Source organism: Panulirus ornatus, chromosome 33 (assembly GCF_036320965.1).
Source record: "Panulirus ornatus isolate Po-2019 chromosome 33, ASM3632096v1, whole genome shotgun sequence".
In the NCBI taxonomy this organism is placed as follows: Eukaryota; Metazoa; Arthropoda; class Malacostraca; order Decapoda; family Palinuridae; genus Panulirus; species Panulirus ornatus.
In genome coordinates, this window is record NC_092256.1 from 7868939 (window position 1) to 7894889 (window position 25951).

The 25951-nt window shown below is 41.4% G+C and overlaps 1 protein-coding gene across 4 annotated transcripts in view; it reads left to right on the plus strand.

Annotated features, from left to right (window-relative positions):
* LOC139759424 (uncharacterized) overlaps positions 1 to 25951 on the plus strand; it is a 286276-nt gene that overhangs the window by 228250 nt on the left and 32075 nt on the right. For all 4 annotated transcript variants that reach the window (XR_011715046.1, XM_071681522.1, XM_071681521.1 and 1 more), the window contains exon 20: positions 17799 to 17954. Coding sequence is in view for 3 of the 4 variants with exons in the window: in XM_071681522.1 (XP_071537623.1) it covers positions 17799 to 17954 (156 nt within the window). In the remaining variant the exon portion in view is untranslated. The remainder of the gene's footprint in view (positions 1 to 17798; positions 17955 to 25951) is intronic.

Here is a 25951-nt window from a genome sequence, read left to right on the forward strand (position 1 = left end):
AGAAATATCAGTTTGTGTGTCGTATAACAACGCTCTTTATATTCAAGGAACATGAAAAAGCATTTATTTTCTATATTGTATCTCACTGAAGGTAGTCTACTTACACCTGATGTGACATGTCATTTCTGAAAAACATGGCCCTTACATTTTTTTTCTTTTTTTTTTATACTTTGTCGCTGTCTCCCACTTTAGTGGGGTAGCGCAAGGAAAGAGACGAAAGAATGGCCCAACCCACCCACATACACATGTATATAGATACACATCCACACACGCACATATACATACCTATACATCTCAACATATACATATATATACACACACAGACTTATATATATATACACAAGCACATGATTCATACTGTCTGCCCTTATCCATTCCTGTCGCCACCCACCACACATGAAATGACAACCCCCTCCCCCCACTTGTGCGCGAGGTAGCACTAGGAAAAGACAGCAAAGGCCACATTCATTCACATTCAGCCTCTAGATGTCATGTATAATGCACCTGAAACCACACTTCCCTTTCCACATCTTGGCCCCACAAAACTTTCCATGGTTTACCTCCGATGCTTCACATGCCCTGGTTCAATCCATTGACAGCACGTCGACGCCAGTATACCACATCGTTCCAATTCACTCTATTCTTTGCATGCCTTTCACCCTCCTGCATGTTCGGGCCCCAATCACTCAAAATCTTCACTCCATCTTTCCACCTCCAATTTGGTCTTCCATTATCCTTGTTCCCTCCACCTCTGACACATATATCCTCTTTGTCAATCTCTCCTCACTCATTCTCTCCATATGACCAAACCATTTCAAAACACCCTCTTCTGCTCTCTCACCCACACTCTTTTTATTACAACACATCTCTCTTACCCTTTCATTACTTACTCGATCAAACCACCTCACACCACATATTGTTCTCAAACATCTCATTTCCAGCACATCCACCCTTCTCTGCACATTTCTATCTATAGCCCACGCCTCGCAACCATATAACATTGCTGGAACCATTATTCCTTCAAACATACCCATTTTTGCTTTCCAAGATAATGTTCTTGACTTCCACACATTTTTCAACGCTCCCAGAAGTTTCGCCCTCTTCCCCACCCTATGATTCATTTCCGCTTCCATGGTTCCATCCACTGCCAAATCCACTCCCAAATATCTAAAACACTTTACTTCCTCCAGTTTTTCTCCATTCAAACTTACCTCCCAATTGACTTGTCCCTCAACCCTACTGTACCTAAAAACCTTGCTCTTATTCACATTTACTCTCAGCTTTCTTCTTTCACACACTTTACCAAACTCATTCACCAGCTTCTGCAGTTTCTCACCTGAATCAGCCACCAGCGAACAACAACTGACTCACTTCCCAAGCTCTGTCATCCACAACAGACTACATACTTGCCCCTTTCCAAAACTCTTGCATTCACCTCCCTAACAACCCTATCCATAAACAGATTAAACAACCATGGAGACATCACACACCCCTACCGCAAACCAACATTCACTGAGACCAATCACTTTCCTCTCTTCCTACACATACACATGCCTTACATCCTCGATAAAAACTTTTCATGACTTCTAACAACTTGCCTCCCACACCATATATTCTTGATATCTTCCACAAAGCATCTCTATCAACTCTATCATATGCCTTCTCCAGATCCATAAATGCTACATACAAATCCATTTGCTTTTCTAAGTATTTCTCACATACATTCTTCAAAGCAAACACCTGATCCACACATCGTGTACCACTTTTGAAACCACACTGCTCTTCCCCGATCTGATGCTTTGCACATGCCTTCACCCTCTCAATCAATGCCCTCCCATATAATTTCCCAGGAATACTCAACAAACTTATACCTCTGTAATTTGAGCACTCACTTTTATCCCCTTTGCCTTTGTACAATGGCACTATGCAAGCATTCTGCCAGTCCTCAGGTACCTCACCATGAGTCATACATGCATTAAATATCCTTACCAACCAGCCAACAATACAGTCACCCCTTTTTTAGTAAATTCCACTGCAGTACCATCCAAACCCGTTGCCTTGCCGGCTTTCATCCTATGCAAAGCTTTTACTACCTCTTCTCTGTTTACCAAATCATTTTCCCTAACCCTCTCACTTTGCACATCTCCTCAACCAAAAGACCCTACATCTGCCACTGTATTATCAAACACATTCAACATACCTTCAAACTACTCACTTCGTCTTCTCACTTCACCACTAATTGTTATCACCTCCCTATTAGCCCCTTTCACTGATGTTCCCATTTGTTCCCTTGTCTCACGCACTTTATTTACCTCCTGCAAAACATCTTTTTATTCTCCCTAAAATTTAATGATACTCTCCCACCCCAACTCTCATTTGCCTTCTTCTTCACCTCTTGCACCTTTGTCTTGACCAGCCTCTTTCTTATATACATCTCCCACTCATTTGCATTATTTCCCTGCAAAGCTCATCCAAATGCCTCTGTCTTCTCTTTCACTAATAATCTTACTTCTTCACCCCACCACTCACCCCTTGTATTTTAACTTTCTTAAAGGGGAAACAGAAGAAGGAGTCATGCAGAGAGTGCTCATCCTCCTGGAAGGCTCAGATTTGGGTGTCTAAATGTGTGTGGATGTAACCAGGATGAGAAAAAGGAGAGATAGGTAGTATGTTTGAGGAAAGGAATCTAGATGTTTTGGCTCTGAGTGAAACGAAGATCAAGGGTAAAGGGGAAGAGTAGTTTAGGAATGTCTTGTGAGTAAAGTCACGGGTTAGTGAGAGGACAAGAGCAAGGGAAGGAGTAGCACTACTCCTGAAACAGGAGTGGTGGAAGTATGTGATAGTGTATGAAAGTAAACTCTAGATTGATATGGGTAAAACTGAAAGTGGATGGAAAGAGATGGTGCATATGCACCTGGGCATTAGAAGAAAGATCATGAGAGGCAAGTGTTTTGGGAGCAGCTGAGTGAGTGTGTTAGTAGTTTTGATGAACGAGACTGGGTTATAGTGATGGGTGATTTGAATGCAAAGGTGAGTAAAGTGGCAGTTGAGGGAATAATTGGTATACATGGGGTGTTCAGTGTTGTAAATGGAAATGGTGCAGAGCTTGTAGATTTATTTGCTGATAAAGGACTGGTGATTGGGAATACCTGGTTTAAAATGAGATATACATAAGTATACGCATGTAAGTAGGATAGGTGGTCAGAGAGCGTTATTGGATTACGTGTTAATTGATAGGCGCATGAAAGAGAGACTTTTGGATGTTAATGTGCTGAGAGGTGCAACTGGAGGGATTTCTGATCATTATCTTGTGGAGGTGAAGGTGAAGATTTGTAGAGGTTTTCAGAAAAGAAGAGAGAATGTTTGGGTGAAGAGAGTGGTGAGATTAAGTGAGCTTGGAAAGGAGACTTGTGTGAGGAAGTACCAGGAGAGACTGAGTACAGAATGGATAAAGGTGAAAACAAAGGAGGTAAGGGGAGTGGGGGGAGGAATGGGATGTATTTAGGGAAGCAGTGATGTGCAAAAGATGCTTGTGGCATGAGAAGCGTGGGAGGTGGGCAAATTAGAAAGGGTAGTGAGTGGTGGGATGAAGAAGTAAGATTATTAGTGAAAGAGAAGAGAGAGGCATTTGGACGATTTTTGCAGGGAACTAATGCAAATGAGTGGGAGATGTATAAAAGAAAGAGGCAGGAGGTCAAGAGAAAGGTGCAAGAGGTGAAAAAGAGAGCAAATGAGAGTTGGGGTGAGAGAGTATCATTAAATTTTAGGGAGAATAAAATGATGTTTTAGAAGGAGGTAAATAAAGTATGTAAGACAAGGGAACAAATGTGAACTTCAGTGAAAGGGGCTAATGGGGAGATGATAACAAGTAGTGGTGATGTGAGAAGGAGACGGAGTGAGTATTTTGAAGGTTTGTTGAGTGTGTTATATGATAGGTAGATAGGGTGTTTTGGTTGAGGTGGTGTGCAAAGTGAGAGGATTAAGGAGGTAGGTGAGAGGTAAGCAAGGAATAGAGTGAATCGGAACGATGTGTTATACTGGGGTCAACGTGCTGTCAATGGACTGAAATGTCTGGGGTAAATCATGGAAAGTCTTGTGAGGCCTGGATGTGGATAGGGAGGTATGGTTTTGGTGCATTACACATGACATCTAGAGACAGAGTGTGAACGAATGTGGCATTTTCTTGTCTGCTTTTACTGGTGCTACCTTCATGAAGCAGGGGGTAGTGATGCTTTTCCTGTGGGCAGGGGTGGTGGCAGGAATGGATGAAGGCAAGTACAAATATGTACATGTTTACATGCATGTATATGTGTATATGTTGATATGTATAAGTATATGTGTGTGTATAGGCATTTATTCATTCCTGTCGCCACCCCGCCACACATGAAATGACAACCCCCACACCCCTGCATGTGCATGAGGTAGCGCTAGGAAAAGACAACAAAGGCCACATTCGTTCACATTCAGTCTCTAGCTGTCATGTATAATGCACCGAAACCACAGCTCCCTTTTCACATCCAGGCTCCACAAAACTTTCCATGGTTTACAGCAAACGCTTCACATGCCCTGGTTCTCACCTTTTTCCATTCTGTACTCAGCCTCTCCTGGTACTTCCTCACACAAGTCTCCTTCCTACGCTCACTTACTCTCACCACTCTCTTCACCTCAACATTCTCTCTTCTTTTCTGAAAACCTCTACAAATCTTCACCTTTGCCTCCACAAGATAATGATCAGACATCCCTCCAGTTGCACCTCTCAGCACATTAACATCCAAAAGTCTCTCTTTCGCACACCTATCAATTAACACGTAATCCAATAACGCTCTTTGGCCATCTCTTCTACTTACATACGTATACTTATGTATATCTCTCTTTTTAAACCAGGTATTCCCAATCACCAGTCCTTTTTCAGCACATAAATGTACAAGCTCTTCACCATTTCCATTTACAACACTGAACACCCCATGTACACCAGTGATTCCCTCAACTGCCACATTACTCACCTTCGCATTCAAATCACCCATCACTATAACCCAGTCTCGTGCATCAAAACTACTAACACACTCACTCAGCTGTTCCCAAAACACTTGCCTCTCATGATCTTTCTTCTCATGCCCAGGTGCATATGCAACAATGATCACCCACCTCTCTCCATCCACTTTCAGTTTTACCCATATCAATCTAAAGTTTACTTTCTTACACTCTATCACATACTTCCACCACTCCTGTTTCAGGAGTAGTGCTACTCCTTCCCTTGCTCTTGTCATCTCACTAACCCCTGACTTTACTCCCAAGATATTCCCAAACCCCTCTTCCCCTTTACCCTTAAGCTTCGTTTCACTCAAAGCCAAAACAGCCAGGTTCCTTTCCTCAAACATATTACCTATCTCTTCTTTTTTCTCATCTTGGTTACATCCACACACATTTAGACACCTCAATCTGAGCCTTCGAGGAGGATGAGCACTCCCCGCGTGACTCCTTCTGTTTCCCCTTTTAGAAAGTTAAGATACAAGGAGGGGAGGGGTTTCCAGCCCCCCACTACCATCCCCTTTAGTAACCTTCTTCGACACATGAGGAATGCGTGGGAAGTATTCTTTCTGTCTTATATATATACACAGACATATGCATATATACACATGTACATAGTTCATACTTGCTGCCTTTATTCATTCCCGTCGCCACCCTCCACATACACACACATATACATATACATATACATTTCAGCATATACACATACACAGACATATACATATATACACATGTACATATTCATACTTGCTTGCCATCATTTATTTCTAGTGCCATCCTGCCCCACAGGAAACAGCAGCACTGCCCTCTGCTTCATTGAGCACAGCACCAGGAAAACAGTCAAAAATAGTCCATGTTCGCTCACATTCAGTCTCTAGCTGTCATGTGTAATGCACCGAAACCATAGCTCCCTTTCCACATCCAGGCCCCACAGACCTTTCCATGGTTTACCCCAGACATTCCACATGCCCTGGTTCAGTCCATTGACAGCCTGTTTACCCCAGTGTACCACATCGTTCCAGTTCACTCTATTCCTTGCACACCTCTCACCCTCCTGTATGTTCAGGCCCCGATCACTCAAAATCTTTTTCACTCCAACCTTCCTCCTCCAGTTTGGTCTCTTGCTTCTCTTTGTTCCCTCCAACTCTGACACACATACCCTCTTTGTCAATCTTTCCTCACTCATTCTCTCCATATGTCGAAACCATTTCAACTCACCCTCTTTTGTTGTCTCATCCCTAAACTTTAATGAGACTCTTTCACCCCAACTCTTATTTACCCTTTTTTTCAACCCTTGCACCTTCCTCTTGACCTCCTGCCACTTTCTTCTATACATCTTCGAGTCATTGGCACTGCTTTGTAATTATCGTTCAAATGCCTCTCTTTCCTCCTTCACTAACAACCTTACTTCTTCATCCCACCTCACTCTACTATTTCTAATCTGCCCACCTCCTACCTTTCTCATGTCACATGCATCTTTTGCACATGCCATCACTGCTTCCTGAAATACATCCCGTTCACTTTTAGGTCATCATATTTTCTGGCAAAACATGAAATTTAGTGAAACCCAAAATATAGATTAGATGTATGACACACTTGTGTTATTATATGTATCAGAATGTATTCTTAATGTATTCTTTACTTTATTTAGTGCTTTAATGTGATAGACAGAAGGTATAAGAAAAAGAAGGATTCAAAGTATATTTTTAAGGATTTTTGGGATGCTTGGAACCGAGGTATTTTTGGATTTTAGGGTCTCCCAGCAAAACTTCAGGCATTTTGAGTAATGGAATTCTTTGTCAAAGACCTGGACAGTGAAGTCTGAGAGATTAGGCCTTAAGAATGTAAAACTCCCTCCCAATGCAGTTCTGAAGATTTTATTGTCAAGAGAAAGGGTACCCCATCTACAATACATAAAGTTGCTTGGATTACAATATTATCAGCTTTATTTGGCTTTGCACATGCCAGTGTTCATGTAAGAGTTTCATGTTGTCATTGTTTCCAAAGTTAAATGCCTTACACCATGGACCTCCATGGTGTAGTGGTTAGCGTTCCTGACTGTAACACATTCATGGGCTGCTTAGGGTTGAGTACATAGGTTTGAATCCTTTTATTTAAGATTCTTTAGTTCATATTTCATTTCTATTTTTCAATAATATTTTTTTTCAGTCATTTGTATGGATGATTGTATGTCGCATAGGTCATAAGTGGGGCAGAGCCTATGAAAATTGTAATCCATGAGTTGCATGAAAATTGGAATGGATTTTTTAGCATTTGGTTTCATGCTAGGTAAAACATTAAAAGCAGTATACTAATATAGTTTGTGATCAGCTGATTTATGACATAGCATTTTGAAAATATTTCACAGAGATTGACATGAATTACACTAGAAGCCGGTGGATAGGCCAGTTTCTGGCTCATTTTCACACTCCTCTTGTGCTACTGGGTCATCAGTCATATATGATTGAGATCATCATTCCCATATGTTTTGTTGTTTTCTGAATCTGCCACAACTTGGATATTCTCAATCTCTTACTGATTTGCTGGTCTCATTCTTTCTCCACTAACATTGATGGATGAGCTTGAATAGGAAAGAAAAAGTACAGGGTTGAAAAAAATTCATGAAAAGCAAAGAAAAATATTTGCAATATGATGTTAGCAGTAGGATTGTGTAATCTTATGGCATTGTAATTTAGTTGTGTATTTCATTGTTTTGTTTTCATACACACAAGAGACTCTCCTTGTTGATTCCTATGATATTGTGACAACTGAAAATGAAAAAAAAATGTGGTGGAAAAGAAATAAAGAAATACATAATGCCAAAGAAGAAAAACAGTTGTCATATTTCCCTGTCTCTCTGTCAATATCTCTGTCACCCATTCCCTTCAGGAATTCCTCATGAGGGTGTCCACAGCAAAAGAGTCCTCATAAGTGGTAAATTTCATTGCTGCTTCATAGCCTTTAGTGCCTCACACATAACAGGCCACCAGCAGAGGGTGATTCTAGCTTAGTGTTTCCAGAGGCTCCTACTTGATGATCCTACCAACTACCTCCACCTGATATGTCTGCCTAATGTTCTGGCTTAACATCCAACTGACTGCTTCTATTTAATGCTTCCACCTAATATTTCTACCTGTTAATTCTACCTAGTGTGCCTATCTAATGTTCCTACTCATTACTTGTATCTGTTGCTCCTACCTCTTTTTCAAAAGGTAGAGCTAGGGTTAGAGCTCACTGCAGGAAAATTTAGTTATGAAAAATGAGTTGTGTGAATTAAGTGTTGTGAAGTGTTATGTGTGACAAGGAGAGATTGTATGATTGTGGACAGAATGCCAGCAATCCTTCACATGTAGGTGAAGCAGAAAGAAGAGACAGCTACATTTTCCTGTTACCTTAATTTATGGATATATTTCATTGTTTTATAAGGCATTACATATATTCATTTAATGTTATGATCATTGAAAAGAGAGAGAATATGTACATGCTTGATGATAAGAATGAACTGTGGAGATGTGTTATGATCGTAAACAAACATGTCATATTTTCGTCATAAGGTTGTGAATAAGCTATTTTTTTAAATTTATGAAGAAAACAAATGTATAAGGCATTAAGATGTCCCTGTGTAGGTGTGGGTTTGCTGGTATTGTTTACATTTGGGATTTAGCTCGTCACTTAAATATGGCAGCACCCCCTGGACAACCACATCTGTTCTCTTATGAGAGGAGTCAAGAGCTAAGGGTGTTTAAAAAAAGATTTGAAATCCATGGTATAAGTGCACATTTTATGGTGAATGGAGACTTATTTTGGCATTCATAAGTGCTCTTTCTGCAGCAATAGGGTTATGGGATTGTCCCACCACATCCCTGACTATCCATATGGTTCCTGCACAGTTTTCAAGGTACACTTGCTCTTGATCACCCGAGGGTTGTAGACTTACAGCACCAGTACAGGTACACCACTGATTTTCTGGCACTCTTGGTTCCAAAGCCTTGCCGAATTAACCATTCTTCCGGACCAATCGTGGTCATGTAATAATAATTCATCAAGGTTTGGATGGTATTGCAGTGGAATTTATTAAAAAAGGGGGTGACTGTATTATTGACTGGTTGGTAAGGTTATTTAATGTATGTATGACTCATGGTGAGGTGCCTGATGATTGGCGGAATGCGTGCATAGTGCCATTGTACAAAGGCAAAGGGGATAAGAGTGAGTGCTCAAATTACAGAGGTATAAGTTTGTTGAGTATTCCTGGTAAATTATATGGGAGGGTATTGATTGAGAGGGTGAAGGCATGTACAGAGCATCAGATTGGGGAAGAGCAGTGTGGTTTCAGAAGTGGTAGAGGATGTGTGGATCAGGTGTTTGCTTTGAAGAATGTATGTGAGAAATACTTAGAAAAGCAAATGGATTTGTATGTAGCATTTATGGATCTGGAGAAGGCATATGATACAGTTGATAGAGATGCTCTATGGAAGGTATTAAGAATATATGGTGTGGGAGGCAAGTTGTTAGAAGCAGTGAAAAGTTTTTATCGAGGATGTAAGGCATGTGTGCGTGTAGGAAGAGAGGAAAGTGATTGGTTCTCAGTGAATGTAGGTTTGCGGCAGGGGTGTGTGATGTCTCCATGGTTGTTTGATTTGTTTATGGATGGGGTTGTTAGGGAAGTGAATGCAAGAGTTTTGGAAAGAGGGGCAAGTATGAAGTCTGTTGGGGATGAGAGAGCTTTGGAAGTGAGTCAGTTGTTGTTCGCTGATGATACAGCGCTGGTGGCTGATTCATGTGAGAAACTGCAGAAGCTGGTGACTGAGTTTGGTAAAGTGTGTGAAAGAAGAAAGTTAAGAGTAAATGTGAATAAGAGCAAGGTTATTAGGTACAGTAGGGTTGAGGGTCAAGTCAATTGGGAGGTGAGTTTGAATGGAGAAAAACTGGAGGAAGTGAAGTGTTTTAGATATCTGGGAGTGGATCTGGCAGCGGATGGAACCATGGAAACGGAAGTGGATCATAGGGTGGGGGAGGGGGCAAAAATCCTGGGAGCCTTGAAGAATGTGTGGAAGTCGAGAACATTATCTCGGAAAGCAAAAATGGGTATGTTTGAAGGAATAGTGGTTCCAACAATGTTGTATGGTTGCAAGGCGTGGGCTATGGATAGAGTTGTGCGCAGGAGGATGGATGTGCTGGAAATGAGATGTTTGAGGACAATATGTGGTGTGAGGTGGTTTGATCGAGTATATAACGTAAGGGTAAGAGAGATGTGTGGAAATAAAAAGAGCATGGTTGAGAGAGCAGAAGAGGGTGTTTTGAAATGGTTTGGGCACATGGAGAGAATGAGTGAGGAAAGATTGACCAAGAGGATATATGTGTCGGAGGTGGAGGGAACGAGAAGTGGGAGACCAAATTGGAGGTGGAAAGATGGAGTGAAAAAGATTTTGTGTGATCTGGGCCTGAACATGCAGGAGGGTGAAAGGAGGGCAAGGAATAGAGTGAATTGGATCGATGTGGTATACCGGGGTTGACGTGCTGTCAGTGGATTGATTCAGGGCATGTGAAGCGTCTGGGGTAAACCATGGAAAGCTGTGTAGGTATGTATATTTGCACGTGTGGACGTATGTATATACATGTGTATGGGGGTGGGTTGGGCCATTTCTTTCGTCTGTTTCCTTGCGCTACCTCGCAAACGCGGGAGACAGCAACAAAGCAAAAAAAAAAGAAAAGAAAAAAAAAATCTCTAACCCACTAATTATACATTCCCCATGTGTCTAAAGTATACCATGAACTGCTAGAAATTTAAGTCAAACAAATATTAAATGTAAATTGAATAAATGAAACACATTATACACCTGCTTAGGACTGAGGTGCTCGTCAGCTATGAGTTTCGCAAATTTGTCCACATACTCGGCAGCTCCTTCATGGTTGGCAGAACGCTTTTCTCAGCACACTTTATTTATGGAAATTCCATGACGCTTCTTGAATCTGAATCTATCCTTCACTATATTCATGGTCATGTTGTAATTTAAGCTCTTTATGGAACAACTCAGCCTGGTCCATTGTCATGCTGCCTGACAAGTCCACTCCATCACTCTGATGCTGTCAAAACCATTGCATCATCACTCAGTCATGCTCAGTACTCTTACCATCTTTCATAGATTTTCTAATCGTCATTTGCTTCTTGGAACTGCTGTCTGCATGGAATTTCAACATTTTCTCTCTTTGCTTCTTTATATCATAAACAGTTGATGAACCAATACTGTAGATGTCACACAGCTTACAAACCGAAACACCACGGTCCACTTTTTAACCAGTTCTACTTTATCTTGGATTGATATAGAGTGGTGTTTACGTTTGACACGGCAACTGACACTCTCATATGTCTTAGAAGCCATAGCTAGGGTTAGATTTAAGCAAAATAAGCTAAGAATCCCACAGAATTGCGGTATCACCACCATGTGCAGTGTAAAGAATGTAAATAAGCGTGCCCTACACACAACACCATCTGTAGCCACCCAGTAAACTAGTCTGGTGGCCGTGGTAATTTCAAGTTCTCTCATAATTTTGTCTGGACTAAAGGAGGTGCCGAACCATCAGTTAACGGAAAATCGATGGTGTACCTCAGTACACTTTTTTACAGTAATTTTACTCATTATATACTAGTTGAAGGTTTCTTTGTGTAATTACCTTTTGCTGCTTATATATATATCCTGTATGGATGTGGGATGCTGTTTCCTGAGCTTTCTGTCCTATCAAGTAGCCTTTTCAACTTTTGTAAACTGCCAACATTCTGTGTCCTGTAGATTAGTGTGTTCCACCCTCCCCAACACTTCTTATCATCCTTTCTGACTAACTTTGTGCCCAGCTTTTTGTCGTACCCTCTCAGTGTTGCATCTCTTGAAGAATCATTCACTGTTTGTAGCACCCAGCTAATTTGGAATCTTAATTGCTGTTATCAGGTCCCCTTCTTTCTCACCTCAACTCCATGATGGACAGCTCTGTAGATGTCAGCCTGTCATTGTAGCTAAATCCTCTTAGATAACGAACCATCTTAGTTACTTTTCTCTGTGCCTTCTCAATCAAATGTCTGTGCTTCTTTAGGTGTGGAGACCAGACATCCAGGGCATAATTCCATTTTCGTCTGATATGTGTTGCAAATGATTTACTTAACATGTCTTTAGCCATCACCATGAACAATGGTCCACATTAAGGATGGGCTTGACTGAAATACAGAGGTTGATGAATGGAAATGAGAACAAGGGAAAGTACATATGAATTGTGGAGGAAGTGAAAAACCTATCTTTTAAAATGTGCCAAGTGATAGCTATTGGGAATGACATGAGAGTGTGGAGAGTTCCAAAGCTTCCAAGAATAGGTAAGAACAGTTATTAAAACATCCCACCCCAAGTTGTCAACAGCCCCAGAGTAATCATGCTTTGCATCAGCTTGCTGAGTGTTGTCTGGTCTAGCTAGAGGTAGGGACACAAAAGCAGCCAGCTTTAGGGAGCAAAAACCACAGAAGAGGTTAAGTGAACCAAAACTATATCATAGGGAAAACTAGTCAAGTTTTGAAGTTAGCCTGGGAGAGTTTGTAAGTGTGACTGCTTTTGAATCAACTCTTTCATGTAAGGATGCAGAGCTAAAACTACCCATGATGTGAGAGCAGTACTCCATACAAGGATAGCTCAAACCTTTGTGCAAATGAAGCAACTCCTCTGAAGAAAAGAAATTCTAACATCTAAGCAGGACTCCCAGTTTCTTGGAGACACTTAACTTTTTCTTTAATGTGGGATTTCCAATGAGTCAAAAGGTGGAATTACAGATCCGTGAATAGAGGGAGGAAAATGGTGAGAATTTTTAATAAAGTGATGGGTAAAAACTCATTTTTGGGAGCATTAAACTTCACCAGATTTACCCACTTTCCAACTCTGAGTTTAATGAAGTTTTGTAAAGCCAAGATGCAGATCAATTGAGAGAAGCTGGACCAGAACTGAAGGATGTGGAGGAATGCAGTGTTGAGTCATCAGTGTATGAATGCATTTGGTTATTTGTGGAAGCAAGGAAATCATTGATAAAAAGGAGAAAAAGAGTAGGAGACAGAGAACCTTGAGGGACACTGTTGTGGATGGAGAAAGGGGGAGACGCTGATCCTTCAACAACCACAGAAATAGATCATCCAAAGAGGAAGCCAGATATGAGGGAGCAAAACTGGGAGGGAAGCCAAAAGAGGTGAGCTTAGAGATCAGACCCCAATGCCACACCTTATCAAAAGCTTTGGATATGTTAGCAGCAACCACATAGCATTCCCCAAAATCTTTAAGGGATGATAACCAGACAAGCAAGATATGAGAGAATATCATCGGCGGATCTTGCCTTACCCTTGCCTTACAGAAGCCATGTTGGTGATCAGATAGAATACTGTGAGATTTCAGATGACCAAAGATATGGGAGCTGAGGAGGAGTTCAGACTTTGGAAACGGTAGATGTCAAAGCAATGGGACGATTGTTAGAGGGGTTATAACAGTCACCCTTCAGAAGAATGGGATGTACAAATGCCTGCCTCCAAGAAGGAAAAGTTCTGGCTTTAAACAGAAATGGAACAGACAAGAAAGTGCTGGTGGAAGTCCAGAGGAACATTCTTCAGTACCTGGGGATGGATGCCATCAACACCACAAGCCTCCATTTTTTCTTCATTCAAACTTACATCCCAATCAACTTGTCCCTCAACCCTACTGAACCTAATTACCTTGCTCTTATTCACATTTACTCTCAACTTTCTCCTTTCACACACTTTTCCAAACTCAGTCCCCAACCTTTGCAGTTTCTCACATGAATTACCCACTAGAGCTGTGTCATCGGCGAACAACAGCTGACTTACTTCCCAGGCCCTCTTATCCACAACAGACTGCATACTTGCCCCTCTCCCCAAAACTCTTGCATTCACCTCCCTAATCACCCCATTCATAATCAAATTAAACAACCATAGGGACAGCACACACCCCTGCTGCAAACCAAAGTTCACTGGGAACCAATCACTCTCTTCTCTTCCTTCTTGTACACATTCCTTACATCCTTGGTAAACACCTTTCTCTGCTTCTAGCAAATTACCTCCTACACCATATAGTCTTAATACCTTCCACAGAGCATCTTTATCAACCCTTTCATATACCTTCTCCAGATCCATAAATGCCACATACAAATCCATTTGTTTTTCTAAGTCTTTCTTGCATACATTCTTTAAAGCAAACACCTGATCTACACATCCTCTACCACTTCTGAAACCACACTGCTCCTCCCCTATCTGATGCTCTGTACATGCCTTTACCCTCTCAGTCAATACTCTTCCATATAATTTTCCAGGAATACTCAAAAAACTTATGCCTCTGTAGTTTGAACACTCACCTTTATCCCCTTTGCCTTTGTACAATGGCACTATGCATGCATTCCACCATTCCTCAGGCACTTCACCATGGTCCATCCATACAGTGAATATCCTTACCAACCAGTCAGCAACACATTCACCCCCTTTTTTAATAAATTCCACTGCAATACCATCCAAACCTGTCGCTTTGGCGGCTTTCATCTTCCGCAAAGCTTTCACTGCCTCTTCTCTCTTCACCAAACCATTCTCCCTGACCCTCTCACTTCGTACACCGCCCCGACCAAAACACCCCATATCTGCCACTCTTTTATCAAACACATTCAACAAACTTTCAAAATACTCACTTCATCTTCTCACTCTGTCACTGTCTGTTATCACTTCCCCACTTGCTCTCTTCACCAATGTTCCCATATTTTCTCTTGTCTTATGCATGTTATTTACTTCCTTCCAAAACATCATTCTATTCTCCTTAAAATCTAATGATACTCTCTCACCCCTACTCTCATTTGCCCTCTTTTTCAACTCTTGCACCTTTCTCTTGACCCCTTGCCACTTTCTTTTATACATCTCCCAGTCGTTTGCACTACTTCCCTACAAATATTGTCCAAACTCCTCTGTTCTTTTTCATTAACAATCTTGCTTCTTCATCCCACCACTCACTACCCTTTCTAATCTGCCCACCTTCCAACTTTCTCATACCACATGTATCTTTTGTGCAAACCATTACTGCTTCCCTGGATACATCCTCTTCCTAACCCACTCCCCTCATGTCATTTGATCTCACCTTCTGCCATTCTACACTCAATCTCTCCTGATACTTCCTCACACGAGTCTCCTTTCCAGGCTCACTTACTCACACCACTCCCTTCTCCCCAACAATCTCTCTTCTTTTCTGAAAGCCTCTACAAATCTTCACCTTTGCCTCCACAAGATAGTGATCAGACATCCCTCCATCTCTCCTACTCACATACGTATGCTGATGTATATCTTTCTTTTTAAACCAGGTATTCCAAATCACCAGTCATTTTTCAGCACACAAATCCACAAGCTCTTCACCATTTCCATTTACAACACAACACCCCATGTACATCAATTATACACTCAACTGTCACATTACCCACTTTCGCATTTAGATCACCCATCACTATAACCCAGCCTCGTGCATCGAAGCTGCTAATACACTTCCTCAACTGCTCCTGAACTCTTGCCTCTCATGATCTTTCTTCTCATGACCAGTTGCATAGGCACCAATAATCACCCATCTTTCCAGCCACTTTCAGTTTTACATGCATCGATCTAGAATTTACTTTCGCACACTGTCACATACTCCCACAACTCCTGCTTCAGGAGTATTGCTACTCCTTCCTTAGCTCTTTTCCTATCAGCAACCCCTGACTTTATTCCTAAGACTTTCCCAAACCACTCTTCCCCTTTACCCTTGAGCTTCCTTTCACTCTGAGCTAGAACATCCAGGTTTCTTTCCTCAAATATACTACTGTCTCTCCTTTTCTTCTCATCTTGGTTACATCCACACACATTCAGACACCCCAATATAAGCCTTCGGGGAGGATGAGCACTCCCTAAGGAGGGGGGGCTCCAGCCTCCCTCCAGACCCCTTCAATTACCTTCTACAGCATGCGGGAAATACATGGGAAGTATTCTTTCTCACCTATGACTAGGGATGCCCATGATGTTAGTGGTTTTCTATATGGTATCTCAATTTATCCTAGTTGACTACATTAAGTGATAGCAGGTAATATACTGCAGATATGGTAATTATCAGGTGCAATTAGAAAGAAGGAAAGTTTTTAGTCAAAAATACCAACCCAACCAAGACTTTTGTGCATGTGGTATTGTGCTATTTTTTTCCAGAAACATTGGGCCCTTGGGGGCAGATACTTTTTTAGGAGAGTGTGCTTTGCATAGATTATTAAACAGTGAAAAGAAAAACATTTCAGTTTGGATTTTCTCCCTCAGATTTTCAAATCTCTCCCCGTTCAGTATGATACTGTTGTTTTTGACTTGATTAAGATTAGGTCCATTGTGGATGTTTATTTGGGATAAGGGAAAAGAATACTTCTCACATATTCCCTGTTTTTCGTATAAGGCGACTAAAGGGGGTAGAAGTGGGAGGCTGCAAACCCTCCCCTTCTTTTATTTTAGTTTTTAAAAGAGGAAACAGAACCAGGGTGGATGTGCTGTCATTGGACTGAACCAGGGCATGTGAAACGTCTGGGGTAAACGATGGAAAGGTCTGCAGGGCTTGGATGTGGATAGGGAGTTGTGGTTTCAATGCATTATACTGAATGAATGAATGAATATACCCTTTTTTGTCAAGTTTTCCTGGTGCTGCCTCACTGACGCAGGGGGTGGCGATGCTGTTTCCTGTGGGGTGAGGTGGCTCCGGGGATGGATGAAGGCAAGCAAGTATGAATATGTACATGTGTATATATGTATATGGCTGTATATACGTATGTATATGTATTGTATATGTGTATATTTTGATTTTTTTTTTTTTTTTTTTTCATACTATTAGCCATTTCCCGCGATAGCGAGGTAGCGTTAAGAACAGAGGACTGTGTCTTATGTTTCATGATGTTACAGATTCATCCAAATACTTGTTAGCACTTTCACTGTCTGAATAGTTTATTTTCTGTAACATCTAACTTTGTGATGCCACAACCTTCTTTAAAACAATTCACCCAACCAATATTAAATTCACATTCCCCATCAATGTTCATGACTTTGTTATAGTTTTTAGCTTTTTTTTTCACTGAGGGCTCAGTCAGAGATATTCCCAAAGTTTGTCTGCCTAAACATTTCAGAAATTACTGTCAGATTGAGACATTTTTTTTTTGGTAATTTTTTTCTGCATTTGACTCAGTCTTTGCATAAGACATTCTGCTTTTAGTTCTTGGTATTGATGATATATATCATGATGACCACTTTCAAACTCCTGTACAATTTTGTATACAGACATTTTTCAAGCTATTAGATGATTTTTTTGCACAATTTTTTTTTTCTTTTTTTATGTTAGTGCACCAACTGTCACTTGAGTGAGGGACGTGAGAAATGGTACCACAACATGGTCGTAGTTGCTTGTAGGATTTCTGTAGCTCAGTTTGTGTTTTGGATTTTGGTTGTATTTTTGAAGTAATTTTCCATTGTCTCCTGTAAAACTCTTTGATGATAAAAGGTATTTTCATAAATGGGCATCCTGCTTCATTATCTTTGTACTCATATGAACAGGGCAGGGCACCCTTGCTTTGTTTGAGCAGTGGTTACCAATTCATGATTTAACAACTGCATTGTATATCTTGGAGTATCATACAAAATTATGTTTATAGAGCAGATGATGAGAGATTCAAAATTAGATGTTCTCAGTATTCACCTTTGCCTTTAGGGATCAGTGGACATAGAAGATGAAGTAGAGGTGGAAGGTGCAGAAAGTAGTCCCATCTATGAAGTTATCCAAGATGGTCATCTACTTGAAGATCCTGGCCAACATGACACCAAAGAACTGAGTGTTACTGTTGCTTCAGAATCTGCAGAACCTCAGGTAAGGCTGATGATCTTGCTTACCTTTAGTGCTGCCAACCATTTTTATGGCCTATTTGTTTATCCTAGTGTATGGAAAAACTACTCCACATACTTGCCTTTAAAATACATATTTCTATGATATGTGCTGTTCTTTTCAAGTTATCACACTGATTCCCTGTGATCTTTGTTCATTTCCCTTTGTTTCCATCATTGATTGTGCAACATATTAATTTTGATGTTATATTTATGCCATCCCTGGGGATGGCATTCCCCGCTTGTTGTAGAAGGCGACTAAAGGGGACGGTAGCGAGGGGCTAGAAACCCACCCACCTTGTTTTTAACTTCCTAAAAGGGGAAACAGAAGGAGCCATGCAGGAGTGCTCATCCTCCTCGAAAGCTCAGATTGGGGTGTCTAAATGTGTGTGAATGTAACCAAGATGACAAAAAGGAGAGGTAGGTAGTATGTTTGAGGAAAGGAACATGGATGTTTTGGCTCTGAGTGAAACGAAGCTCAAGGGTAAAGGGGAAGAGTGGTTTGGGAATGTCTTAGGAGTAAAGTCAGGGGTTGGTTAGAGGACAAGAGCAAAGGAAAGAGTAGCATTACTCCTGAAGCAGGAGTTATGGGAGTATGTGACAGAGTGTATGAAAGTAAACTCTAGATTGATATGGGTAGAACAGATATGGGTAAAACTGAAAGTGGATGGAGAGAGATGGGTGATTGTTGGTGCCTATGCACCTGGTCATCAGAAGAATGATCATGAGAGGCAAGTGTTTTAGGAGCAGCTGAATGAGTGTGTTAGCAGCTTTGATGCACAAGACAGGGTTATAGTGATGGGTGATTTGAATGCAAAGTTGAGTAATGTGACAGTTGAGGGTATAATTGGTATACATGGGGTGTTCAGTGTTGTAAATGGAAATGGTGAAGAGCATGTAGATTTATGTGTTGAAAAAGGACTGGTTATTGGGAATACCTGGTTTCAAAAGAGAGATATACATAAGTATACATATGTAAGTAGGAGAGATGGCCAGAGAGCGTTACTGGATTACGTGTTAATTGATAGGCGAGTGGGAGAGGCTTTTGGATGTTAATGTGCTGAGAGGGGCAACTGGAGGGATGTCTGATCATTATCTTGTGGAGCAAAGATGAAGATTTGTAGAGGTTTTCAGAAAAGAAGAGAGAATGTTGGGGTGAAGAGAGTGGTGAGAGTAAGTGAGCTTGGGAAGGAGACTTGTGTGAGGAAGCACCAGGAGAGACTGAGTGCAGAATGGAAAAAGGTGAGAGCAAATGACATAAGGGAAGTAGAGTAGGGGAGCAATGGGATGTATTTAGGGAAGCAGTGATGGCTTGTGGAAAAGATGCCTGTGGCATGAGAAAGGTGGGAGATGAGCAGATAAAAAAAAGGTAGTGAGTGGTGGGATGAAGATGTAAGATTGTTAGTGAAAGAGAAGAGAGAGGCATTTGGATGATTTTTGCAAGGAAATGGTGTAAATGACTGGGAGCTGTATAAAAGAAAGAGGCAGGAGGTCAAGCAAAAGGTGCAAGAGTTGAAAAAGAGGGCAAATGAGAGTTGGGTGTGAGAGAGTATAGTTAAATTTTAGGGAGAACAAAACGATGTTTTGGAAGGAGGTAATTATAGTGCATATGTCAAGAGAACAAATGGGAACATCGGTGAAGGGGGCTAATGGGGAGGTAATAACAATTCGTGGTGAAGTGAGAAGGAGATGGAGTGAGTATTTTGAAGGTTTGTTGAATGTGTTTGATGATAGAGTGACAGATATAGTGTTTTGGACAAGATATTTGATGATAGAGTGACAGATATAGGGTGTTTTGGTCGAGGTGGTGTGCAAACTGAGAGGGTCAGGGATAATGGTTTGGTAAACATAGAAGAGGGAGTGAAAGATTTTCAGAAGATGAAAGCCAGCAAGGCGGCAGATTTGGATGATATTATAGTAGAATTTATTAAAAAAGGGGGTAACTGTGTTGTTGACTGGTTGATGAGGATATTCAATGTATGTGTGGCTCATGGCGAAGTGCCTGAGGACTGGCGGAATGCATGCATAGTGACATTGTGTGAGGTCAAAAGGGATCATTGTGAGTGTTCAAATTACAGAGGTATAAGTTTGTTGAGTATTCCTGGGAAATTATATGGGAGGGCATTGATTGGGAGGGTGAAGGCATGTACAGAGCATTAGATTGGGGAAGAGCAGTGGGTTTCAGAAGTGGTAGGTGATGTGTGATCAGGTGTTTGCTTTGAAGAATGTATGTCAGAGGTACTTAGAAAACAAATAGATTTGTATGTAGCATTTATGGATCTGGAGAAGGCATATGATAGAATTGATAGAGATGCTGTGTGGAAGGTATTAAGAGTATATGGTGCAGGAGGTAAGTTGCTAGAAGCAGCGATAAGTTTTTATCGAGGATGTAAGGCATGTGTACAAGTAGGAAGAGAGAAAAGTGATTGGTTCCCAGTGAATGTCAATTTGCGTGATGTCTCCATGGTTGTTTAATTTGCTTATGGATAGGGTTGTTAGGGAGGTGAGTGCAAGGTGAATGCAAGAGTTTTGGAGAGCAGGGCAAGTATGCAGTCTGTTGTGAATGAAAGGGCCTGGGAAGTGAGTCAGTTGTAGTTCGCTGGTGGCTGATTCGAGTAAGAAACAGCAGAAGCTGGTGACTGAATTTGGTAAAGTATGTGAAAGAAGAAAGCTGAGAGTAAATGTGAATAAGAACAAGGTTATTAGGTTCAATAGGGTTGAAGGACAAGTCAATTGGGGGGTAAGTTTGAATGGAGAAAAACTGGAGGAAGTGAAGTATTTTAGATATCTGGAAGTGGATTTAGCAGTGGATGGAACCATGGAAGTGGAAGTGAGTCACAGGGTGGGGGAGGGGGTGAAGGTTTGGGGTGCGTTTCGAATGTGTGGAAGTCGAGAACATTATCTCAGAGAGCAAAAATGGGTATGTTTGAAGGAATAGTAGTTCCAACAATGTTATATGGGTGTGAGGTGTGGGCTATAGATAGGGTTGTGAGGAGGAGGGTGGATGTGCTGGAAATGAGATGTTTGAGAACATGTGGTGTGAAGTAGTTTGATCGAGTAAGTAATGAAAGGGTAAGAGAGATGTGTGGTAATAAGAAGAGTGTGGCTGAGAGAGCAGAAGAGGGTGTATTGATATGATTTGGTCACATGGAGAGAATGAGTGAGGAAAGATTGACAAAGAGAATATATGTGTCAGAGGAATGAGGAGAAGTGGGAGACCAAATTGGAGGTGGAAGGATGGAGTGAAAAAGATTTTGAGTGATCGGGGCCTGAACATACAGGAGGGTGAAATGTGTGCAAGGAATAGAATGAATTGGAACGATGTGGTCGACGTGCTGTCAATGGATTGAATCAGGGCATGTGAAGCATCTGGGGTAAACTATGGAAAGTTTCGTGGGGCCTAGATGTGGAAAGGGAGCTGTGGTTTCGGTGCATTACACATGACAGCTAGAGACTGAGTGTGAACGAATGTGGCCTTTGTTGTCTTCTCCTAGCTCTACCTTACGCGCACATGTTGTGGGGGGGGATTGCCATTTTGTATGTGATGGGGTGGCGATGGGAATGGATGAAGGCAGCAAGTATGAATGTGTGCATGTGTACATATGTATCTGTCTGTGTATGTAATTATATGTATATGTCTCTGTATGTATATGTATGTATATGTTGAAATGTATAGGTGTGTATATGTGCGTGTGTGGGCGTGTATGTATATTCACGTGTATGTGGGTGGGTTGAGCCATTCTTTCGTTTGTTTCCTTGCGCTACCTCGCTAACGCAGGAGATAGTGACAAAGTATGATAAGAAATAATTTATGCCAGACCATGTTTTTTTTATGCTTGATCACCATTTACCTCATTACTAAGTGACGTTGGTGAAGTATAGTGCCAAGAAGAGACAAAGAAAAGCTGCAATCATCACTTCTTTCTCCTTGATTATGCTTATCCTTCCAGATTCTTATTTTTTTCCTTCACCAAGTAAGATCTAAAATCTCCATTTCACCTCTTTTCACAACTTATAAATGGTGTACTGCACATGTTACTGGCACCTTCCAGTAATTCATTCCAAAAGTGCCACCACATTTACTCAGCCTGATGCCAGTTTTATTTTAGATCTCATTTTTTAGGGTAATTTTCCTTAGAAGAGTTGTTTCACCGTCATCCCTCAGCTTTCTCACTCTAATCCATGTTATTTTGTCTTTTATATATCTAACACTTTTATCACCTACGGTAAAAATGGCCATCCTATGTATGACTACCTTATAATCTGACAAACATCCCTCCCAGCCCACTCCTAGATAACATATCATGAACTTTACCTATTATAAGTAAATATGCTGTAAAAATCAACCCTGAAACTCCAAGCTTTTAACTGTCAAGCCATTTTCAAGGATACAGAGTCTGTATAAACAAGAGAATATGTTCATAATCAACCTACACCACAGCTAAAGAAACAAGGGACTGTTGATCTGAGAAGCATGCAAAGGTTAACCAGAATGTTTTCTTTTTTTTTTTTGATGTTGAAGGCTTCAGTCACAGACAAAATACTACATCAAGGCTGGGCCTTAATTGAAATATAGAGAGAATTTTGAAATGGAAAAAGAAAAGACAAGGAAAAGTATTTACAAATTTTGGAGGAAGTGAAAGACTTGTCTTTTGATATGTGCCAGCTATTAGTAACTGGGAAAAATACAAAAAGGTAGAGTTCCAAAGCTTCGACATGTAAGGAAAGAAGCAGGCATCAAAACGGCCCACCCTTGAGTTGCCGATGTTCACACAACACTCATGTGATGCAGTAGCTTGCTGAGTGTTGAGTGGTCTAGTTGGTGGTAGGGCACACAAGCAGCCAGCTCTTGGTAGCAGAATCCAGAGTTATACCTACAGAAGAGGGAAAGTGAACCCACATTGCAGCGTAGGGCAAGACAGTCATGTTTGGAAGTTAGCCTGTGACAGTTTATAAGTCAGATTGCTTTAGACTACACTCTGTCAAGTAAGTATATAGAACTAGAACCACCCCAAATGTGAGAGCAGTTCTCCACACAAGGACATATCAGTCCTATGTATGAATGTAGCAACTAAACAGGACACCCAATTTCTCCGAGGAAGACTCAGCCATTCATATAATGTTGTACAGTTGGAGGTTGGCTGTTGGAGGCTTGTATGTTATATGGAAGTGCACATTGTACAGTTAGGTTCAGTAAAATGCTATCTCCTGATTGTGAGAGCCTATGGGAAATGACCAATGGAGACCCCATTACTCACCAACGTGAGACAAAGCGTATTTGATTACTTATTATTCGAATAGCAGTTTCCCTTTTGGGACGATCATAACCCAGCAGTATTGCTCCCTACTGCTACACAAGGGACCCAGGTTTGATCCTGGCTGTTGGAGGTTTGTATGTTACACGGAAGTGCGTGTTCATATGCACTGTATTCATTTATTATACTTTATTGCTGTCTTCCATGTTGATAGGTAAGGCAAGGTAACAGACGAAAGACTGGCCGTCTCTCATGTTGATGAGGTAAGGCAAGGTAACAGACGAAAGACTGGCCCAACCCACCCACGTACACATGTATATACATGACAGCTAGAGACTGAGTGTGAATGAATGTGGCCTTTGTTGTCTTTTCGTAGCGCTACCTCACATACGTATGGGGGGAGGGGGGTTTCATTTCATGTGTGGCTGGGTGGCGACAGGAATGAATAAAAGCAGCAAGTATGAATTATGTACATGTGTATATATGTATATGCCTGTGTGTATATATATATATATATATATATATATATATGTATATATTTTTTTTTTTTTTTTTTTTTTTTTTTTTTTTTGCCGCTGTCTCCCGCGTTTGCGAGGTAGCGCAAGGAAACAGACGAAAGAAATGGCCCAACCCACCCCCATACACATGTATATACATAAGTCCACACACGCAAATATACATACCCATACATCTTAATGTACACATATATATACACACACAGACACCTACATATATACATATGCACACAATTCACACTGTCTGCCTTTATTCATTCCCATCGCCACCTTGCCACACATGGAATAACATCCCCCTCCCCCTCATGTGAGCGAGGTAGTGCTAGGAAAAGACAACAAAGGCCCAATTCGTTCACACTCAGTTTCTAGCTGTCATGCAATAACGCCCGAAACCACAGCTCCCTTTCCGAATCCAGGCCCCATAGAGCTTTCCAAGGTTTACCCCAGACGCTTCACATGCCCTGATTCAATCCATTGACAGCACGTCGACCCCGGTATACCACATCGATCCAATTCACTCTTTTCCTTGCATGCCTTTCACCCTCCTGCATGTTCAGGCCCCGATCACTCAAAATCTTTTTCACTCCATCTTTCCACCTCCAATTTGGTCTCCCACTTCTCCTTGTTCCCTCCACCTCCGACACATATATCCTCTTGGTCAATCTTTCCTCACTCATTCTCTCCATGTGCCCAAACCATTTTAAAACACCTTCTTCTCCTCTCTCAACCACGCTCTTCTTATTTCCACACATCTCTCTTACCCTTACATTACTTACTCGATCAAACCACCTCACAAAACATATTGTCCTCAAACATCTCATTTCCAGCACATCCACCCTCCTGCGCACAACTCAATCCATAGCCCACGCCTCGCAACCATACAACATTGTTGGAACCACTATTCCTTCAAACATACCCATTTTTGCTTTCCGAGATAATGTTATTGACTTCCACACATTCTTCAAGGCTCCCAGGATTTTTGCCCCCTCCCCCACCCTATGATTCACTTCCGCTTCCATGGTTCCATCAGCTGCCAGATCCACTCCCAGATATATAAAACACTTACTTCCTCCAGTTTTTCTCCATTCAAACTTACCTCCCAATTGACTTGACCCTCAACCCCACTGTACCTAATAACCATGCTCTTATTCACATTTACTCTTAACTTTCTTCTTTCACACACTTTACCAAACTCAGTCACCAGCTTCTGCACTTTCTCACAAGAATCAGCCACCAGCGCTGTATCATCAGCGAACAACAACTGACTCACTTCCCAAGCTCTCTCATCCCCAACAGACTTCATACTTGCCCCTCTTTCCAAAACTCTTGCATTCACCTCCCTAACAACCCCATCCATAAACAAATTAAACAACCATGGAGACATCACACACCCCTGCCACAAACCTACATTCACTGAGAACCAATCACTTTCCTCTCTTCCTACACGTACACATACCTTACATTCTCGATAAAAACTTTTCACTGCTTCTAACAACTTGCCTCCCACACCATATATATCTTTTTTTTTTTGTCGCTGTCTCCCGCGTTTGCGAGGTAGTGCAAGGAAACAGACGAAAGAAATGGCCCAACCCACCCCCATACACATGCATATACATACGTCCACACACGCAAATATACATACCTACACAGCTTTCCATGGTTTACCCCAGACGCTTCACATGCCCTGATTCAATCCACAGACAGCACGTCAACCCCGGTATACCACATCAATCCAATTCACTCTATTCCTTGCCCTCCTTTCACCCTCCTGCATGTTCAGGCCCCGATCACACAAATTCTTTTTCACTCCATCTTTCCACCTCCAATTTGGTCTCCCACTTCTCCTCGTTCCCTCCACCTCCGACACATATATCCTCTTGGTCAATCTTTCCTCACTCATTCTCTCCATGTGCCCAAACCATTTCAAAACACCCTCTTCTGCTCTCTCAACCATGCTCTTTTTATTTCCACACATCTCTCTTACCCTTACGTTACTTACTCGATCAAACCACCTCACACCATACATTGTCCTCAAACATCTCATTTCCAGCACATCCATCCTCCTGCGCACAACTCTATCCATAGCCCACGCCTCGCAACCATACAACATTGTTGGAACCACTATTCCTTAAAACATACCCATTTTTGCTTTCTGAGATAATGTTCTCGACTTCCACACATTCTTCAAGGCTCCCAGAATTTTCGCCCCCTCC